Genomic DNA, 7,413 nt, shown 5'->3' on the forward strand with positions numbered 1-7,413 from the left:
GCCAGTTCTTTTTCTTACTGGTGACCACATTAGAGATTATGGAATGGTGAGTGGGATAGAAAGTAAGTGTGAGAATCAGAGAAGAGTCATTCTAAGCTGAATCCAGGGGCTCTCTTCCCGCCACCCCCACCCCCGCCAATACTGCCCAGGGATTTCCAAATGAAATTGTACCTGTGCTACCGGAAATAGGAGCTAGTGATCAGGGTGAGCTCTGCTGAAAAAATCCTGCTCAACGTAGGAGACATGAATGTGTAGAAGTACGAAAGGGACAAAGCATAAAAATGGCCAAGGATTAAAACTTTAGGATGAACCTATATTTTAATGAAGTTTATGTTAATGACTAAAGTCCACACCTAAGAGGGTGGTCTCTTAAGGACACTCAAGTGTACAGCATTGCAGTTTATTTAAAATAAATCCAATTATAATATTTAAAGCACCCAGTCCTGATTTTCTATTTTATTATAGTTCTTCAGAGGCACTGAAAGATACATAGCTCCCACATGGATACTGTGGACCTCGGCCCTGCTTTTATTTCATTCCTGCCAGGAAAGGGTAGGAAAGGGAGGAGGAGTGTGGTTGGAAGCAGGTGACAGAAAGCTTGAAAGCATCCTGGATCCATGTCAAGTACAGAGAATATATGTTAAAATAAAACAACTATTGAGCTATATTATGTTAAGCAAAATAAGCCATTCAGAGAAAGACAAGTATCCCATAATGTCACTCACATGTGGAATCTAATGAACAAAGTAAATTGATGAACAAAAGAGACCCAGAGACATGGGAGCATGTAACAGACTGATGGATCTTAGAGGGAAGGGAAGGGGGCAGGAAGAGAATAACCAAAGAACTTATATGCATAACCCATGGGCACGGACAATAGTGAGGTGAAGGCCTGGGGAGGGGTTGGGAGCGGGGTCAATGGGAGAAAACAGGGACATCTGTAATACTTTCAACAATAAAGATAAATTTTAAAAAATGATTGAGCTGGTAAACGACTTGGCAGATGCACGGGGAAGATGGTTTTGTCCAATATCTTCAATATTATTTATGATCATTCATTGTGAAAAAACAGAGCCAGAATTCTAGGGATCAGAGCTCTAAATTTCTAGTGTTCTTTAGTAGATGGTCATTGCGTCTCTGAAAATTTAAGAATGAGTAACTGGGACAGATGTGAATAGGGTCTTGGAGAATGAAGAGCCATGACCTCTCTTCACTGGTACCATGAGCACTCGCTGTGCCCAGCGGAAGGGGGGTGAGGACACTGTCAGAGATGTTGTCCAGGCTCATTGCAGGGTTGGTGTCAGGGGCTGGACTGCATGCCCTCAGAGGTCCTTTCCAACTTTATGATTCCAACGTTTAAAGTCCTTTTAACTGATGTGGTATATTAGACATAATAAACTATATTTTTCTTGAAAATTATGATGATTTTAAATCTTATAGCTCCTTCCATTAGATGGCTCAATTACTTTGCAAGAATTAATTTAAACCCATTAGTTAAATTCAAGTCAACTAACTGAATGCCTACAGTGCTTCTAAGTACTGGGATAAGACTTTTTATTTATTTTCTTTTAAAAAATATATTTTATTGATTTTTTTTACAGAGAGGAAGGGAGAGGGATAGAGAGTTAGAAACATCAATGAGAGAGAAACATCGATCAGTGCCTCCTGCACACTCCGCACTGGGTATGTGCCCGCAACCGAGGTACATGCCCTTGACCAGAATTGAACCTGGGACCCTTAAGTCCACAGGCCAACGCTCTACTCACTGAGCAAAACCGGTCAGGGCTATTTTCTTCATTTACCTTCATTTAATTTTGACAAATCTTTGGGAGTCTAGGAAATGATTTTCTCTTAGAGGTAGGGAGACAATAAATTCTTCTTCTTCTCCTCCCTTCCTCCCTTCTTCCCTTCCTTCCTCCTCCACCCTCTTCCTCCTCCTCCTCCTTCTTCTTGTTTTTCTAAAGGAGAGTTGAGTTACAGACACAAATTTTCCCAAGGGTGTAAAACGTGCAGGTGCTGTTTCCTGGGGCAGTGGTCACCACTGCATTTCATCCTTAGCAGTGTTACCTGAGACTGCCAGGTGGTTCTGGTAAAATAAAATGAACTTCGAAAGGCTTATCGTGTCTCTGTACTTGTCATTTTGGTTCTAGCTTAGATTTAAAACACCTATGTGTCTATGAATTATCCAATGGGATTCTACTTCTTGTAAAAGGGACAGAGAAAGACTGACTTAGGCAACTAATAGTTGATGACCAGCAGCTTATCAATATAAGCAGCTTTTCATCTGAGAGAGGGAACCTTTTGTGGAGGTAGTTAGTCTTTTACTTAAAGGCTCTGTGGTTTTTAACAATATCTAATGCAATAAATACTTGCTAATCCCCTTTTAATTCACGAAAAGATACTGTGCCAAATAAGTTCTTCTGAAGGCTACCATAAAGCGAAGGGCCTACAACGAGGATGATTTCTTTCTTCAAAATGGAATTAAAACTAATTTTAGAAAGGGATCCTACCTATGCATCTTAGTACAAAAGAGGACTATTTTTAATGTAACAATGAAGTCCAAAATCTAAGAGGCTTCATTCTCTAGAAATCTTATTCCCTTATGGTATAAAATTTAAAATGGCCCATATCCACTACATACTTATTGCTGAATATTATTTCATATTCCTAAAATACTTAAATGTTTGCTATTGTTTTGATTCTGAAGCATTAAATATTTTCTTGTAAGTTTCGTGATACGAAGTTGCTGATATTCTAGTGTAGACTCTCCAAAGTGACCATCTCTAACCCGGTCACTTATTCCTTCAGTGGTTACCTTTGTAGATAATGATGACTCGGCATTGTTGAACCGGTGCCACATGCTCTAGCAGGTGCTGCAGGCAGCGGGCCACCTCAGCGTAGCAAGGGCTAGAATTTACTTAGCTGAAATGTCAGTGGTATTCATGGTATAGGCATTCCCCTTTCCTGATGGCTCTGGACTTCATTTTATTTATTTTCTTATTTCCCTTTATGCCCATTTCCCTCAGGTATCACATGTAAACACATTTGTAGCTTTTCTAACATCTTTTCATGCCCATATACACATGAGCAAACATGTACAAATACATACTAGCATATATATGTATATAAATATTTTTTAACTAAACTGAAATGGTACCACATACATTGCAATGAAACTTGCATTTAAAAAAATTTAATATATTCTGGAACCACCTGGCCTGCTATTTAAACTTGGACATTGAGATCCATTTGTGGATTGGAGGTGGTGGGCAGGAGTGGGTTTCTCCAGATGGAAGCTTGTTCTTCCTCAACAACGTGGGATAGTTTCGGACCAAGGACATTTTGAACATTTAATCAACAACTACGTGTATGTGTGTACAAGATACTGATGTGTGGAGTGAGAATTCAAATTATTCAAACACTCTCCATCCCTTTTCCACTTCTGCTCCAAAACCCCACAAATAGAAATAAAAAACAAAGAAACCCCACTCTCCTCCTCCTCCACCCCTCTCCCTTCTCCCCCCCTCCAACTAACCAAACAAGAATCAAACCTATCAGTCAGCAAGAGGTGCAGGTCTGTTTCTGGGTCCAGAGTCCCTGAGGTTGTCAGGCTCACGTGGAGCTGCCAGAGCCACGCCCCCTCTCAGAGCAGACTGTGCCCACCAGCTTAGGTAAGTCCCCACAGACATTTATTAGAGATACCCACCTCGGTATCTGCTGAAATATCACGCCCCCAATTACCTTCTAGAGTACATGTATATCTGTGGTTGCACCCAGGTATACATGTGGTGCTAATCTTAATTGCACCAAGGTGTTTAAAAATACGTATGAGAAGGATCTTTGCTGACTGGGTTAAAGGAAGGTTTAAGATCTCTTTCAAAACAAATTATCATCCTGTTTGCAACCTTTGGCGAAGAAGTGAATTAATAAATATTCAGTTTCCTACAAATCCCTCTCTCTGACCCCTGTGTCCCATCCCTTAATAGTTTTTAGCTTAAAACAACAACAATAACAAAAGCAACTATGAGTTATCTTGATTAAATATTGTTACTTTAGTTCATAAGAGACAAAAGCTTAAATAGTTATTAACACTTGCAGTTACCCAACACATTTTGGCAAGTCACTGTTGTTTTTAATTAGATTTTAAAAATGTTTTCTACAAGATATCGGTTTCCTTTGGCTTTTTTATTTTTAGAACAAAAACAGTCAGGAGGGATAGGAGCTATTCTTGAGACAAGAAATGTAAGAACCTGTGGGCCATTCACAAGGTATTTACAGTCACTTTCTTCATCCAAACAAGATAATTCTGGAAAGAGAGAAAGGTCAGACAAAGCCATTCAAGTGTGACATTGTGGAGTTAGTGATATTATACCTGCAGCCAATAGGTTTGGAGAACTTTGAACTCTCTTCACAGATGTTAATGTAACAGACATGGCGGCACGTTTGCGAGCACACCCACCGCTATCTGGAAGCAAAAAAATGATATAGCAGAAGCCACAGCAAAGGAAAAGCACATGCAATCTCATGCATTTTAAGTGGAATGTGCCAGACATCCATGGGAAAGATGAACAGTCAGAATTAGTAACCAGGAGAATCCATACGCAAATTTTACAACCACCCCAAACTCAAAACAAAACAAAACAAAACAAAACAAAACAAAACAAAACAGCAGGGGTTTGTTTTAGAAATAGATGCCAATCCTTTAATAAAAATTTTTTTAATAAATGATTTACTTAACATTTTATGGTTTTTTTAAATGAAAACATAAAAGTATAAAACTCAACTTTGTTTATACCTTTTTCATTCAACTGTTAAATTTTTATGCAGAGTAACTAGCTTTTAGAATTATGAAGAAGCGCTCTTTCAGGGTTAAGAGCCATAATATAATATACTTTTATAGCCATCATTTAGGCTTACTGTGTTTTAGCTATTATGAATCCTGAAGATGGTTTTAAGCACCTCTTGAAGTAAATGCTGCTAACAGATATAGCCATGATATATTTGATATACGGGATTCTTAAAGAGAAATATAGCATTATGGAAATTCTATCTCTTCCCATAGTTACTATAAGTTATGGAAATAATTAGCCTAGCTGAAATCAAGACAATATTGACACATAGAGTATTGAAATGACCATGCTAAAAATTAATTTGGTTTTATAGTTTTGAACAGGTACATGATGATCTACCTATTTTCACTTACACAAATATCAACATGAAGTAAAGTAAGTGAAAAGGTACCAGCTATTATAATGTGATATAAGTTTCGAGTTACAAGACTTCTAAAATTGAAAGGTTAATGTTCTATTTATGAACAGATTCCAATTCCATTCCCACATTCCTTTGTATATGGAATGTGCAATAAATAGTTTTTCTCATTCCCCTGAAACCAAAATAACCGAAGTTTAAATCTTTTTTAAAGTTATAACAAGAGAGACAAATAATGTAACCAGCAATATAACATAAATCATTATATATTGCCACATGCTATTCTCATTCTTTTTTTCTTTTTTTTAATATATTTTTTTTATTTTTCAGTTACAGTTAACATACAATATTATATTAGTTTCAGGTATACAATGTAGTGATTAGACAGTTATACTTTTTGTTTATTTCTTTAAAAAAAGTATCCACTTTGTTTACTGAACATGAAGGAACTTAATGCTTGGAAGTATGATCTGAACTAATTACTGGTAAAATCACAAGTAGTAAGGTCAGTAGACCTTAAAATTGGTGGAAATGTCTTCATATCAAAATACAATTTCTTAAATATGTTTAAAATAACAGTTTTCTAATGCAGATAATAATTAAAATAGAAAAATAAAACCACATAAGAAAGTCAAATAAATCAAAGACTATAATTCAAAGACCCAACATAAAAAGACATAAATGGTGGAAGCATAAACCAAAGATGTCTTTAAGGGAGGCAACACTGGGATACAGCAAACTCTGCAAACTGAAAATAGCTATGAGGGATGAGAGTTTCTGATAAATGGAGGTAATGTTTTTGAATATACGGTTGTAGCAGCTTTGATGGTCTAACAGGGTTGTGTAGTCAAGGGTCTACACATACAAGTGAACTGATGGCTCTTGAAGAGATTTTATTTTCTAGTTCTATTAATTCTGAACATCTGAAGACAAGCAGTGAGAAAGATAAAAAGGGATTTCAGAATGAGAAGATTCAAGATCATTGGTAAAACCTATGGTTTCCAAACTGTGCTGAGGTGCCCCGGCTACCTCAGTTGGTTCATGAGGGTTTTGAGGGATATTTTACATTTTTTAGGAAAACTCAGTGGTATCTATTAGATACTGCATGAACTACTAGCCTGAGTGAGTTTCCAGTTTCACCATAATAAAGCTTGTGTTGTCTTCCTTTAGATGATATTATATCTTTGAAAAGTTGGGTTTTTGGTGATGGCTGGGACAAAGTACCCCATGAAAGTAATTTTGGGCAGTAAATGAGACTGGTGATGTACAATCTGAGTTCAAGGTCTGCGGGGTTTTGCAGTGCCCAATAAACACACACGTTCCCTTAGTTATTAACTGCAGTCATAAAAAACAAAATAAAATTATTATTTTTTTCAATTTAAGTGTATTATTTTTTCAAATTGCTTCTGAGTTGACAGAATATAAGTATTTATTAAGTTGTTTTCCCCTAGATAATTCATAAATGGAACTGTTGGGTATTTCTTTTGGCCTGAGAGTGTAGGAACCTCTGGGTTAAATAGTATCTATATTCTAAGGAACTCTAAGACCTAGATGAAATAAATGGAGAATCTGTCTTTATCAACAGTTTAATAAGGAGCTTAATTAGAAAAGTTGAGGCATTTGTGAAATTGCTGGAACAGAGAAATCTCTTCTATCCCATTTCTACTTACTCGTGTGTTGATACTTTCTGTGCTTTCTTAAGGATGTTTTTAAGATCTCAAAATGAGGATCTGTCTTGCATGCCTTAGGTCATTCTGAAGAACCCTAGTGCCACTCTCACCTTCACCTAGTCATGAATGACTTGCACCTCTTCCTCCCAGATGCATGATTCTTGAGAGCTGTTTCCACTGCTGAAAACACTCATGGGTAAAGCACATACAATGAATTACTTCATGTCTTTCTCTCTTTCCTTTCTTCCAGAGCTAAGATTTGCCTTAGAAAATAATGGGTCACACATTCTTAGAGTGGAAATATAGCATGTTTTGTACACATTTCTATACATTGCTCAGAGACTTCAGTGTAAAAAATGAACACATTTCCTCTGGCTCATTTAGTATTTGACTAAAACAAAGAGCTGCTTTGTTTGAAAATAATCTCTTTTTTTTAACTTCAGTGACTGACACATAGGTATTTAAATAGTAATATATGTCTTTAGTGATTAGTAGGTAGATAACGAAGACTAATTTGATGTGTTAGATATTTTAG

The 7,413-nt window shown here is 36.7% G+C and overlaps 1 protein-coding gene across 21 annotated transcripts in view; it reads right to left on the minus strand.

Annotated features, from left to right (window-relative positions):
• The window catches only part of SORBS2 (sorbin and SH3 domain containing 2), a 312,941-nt gene that overhangs the window by 86,191 nt on the left and 219,337 nt on the right, over window positions 1-7,413 (minus strand). For 16 of the 21 annotated variants that reach the window (XM_006772685.2, XM_006772687.2, XM_015569795.1 and 13 more), the window contains one exon: window positions 4,373-4,465. The exons of the other annotated variants lie outside the window; for them this stretch is intronic. In XM_006772685.2, the coding sequence (XP_006772748.1) occupies window positions 4,373-4,465 (93 nt within the window). The remainder of the gene's footprint in view (window positions 1-4,372; window positions 4,466-7,413) is intronic. 21 annotated transcript variants of the gene reach the window in all.

The sequence above is a fragment of the Myotis davidii genome, unplaced genomic scaffold (assembly GCF_000327345.1).
Source record: "Myotis davidii unplaced genomic scaffold, ASM32734v1 scaffold184, whole genome shotgun sequence".
Classification (NCBI taxonomy): domain Eukaryota; kingdom Metazoa; phylum Chordata; class Mammalia; order Chiroptera; family Vespertilionidae; genus Myotis; species Myotis davidii.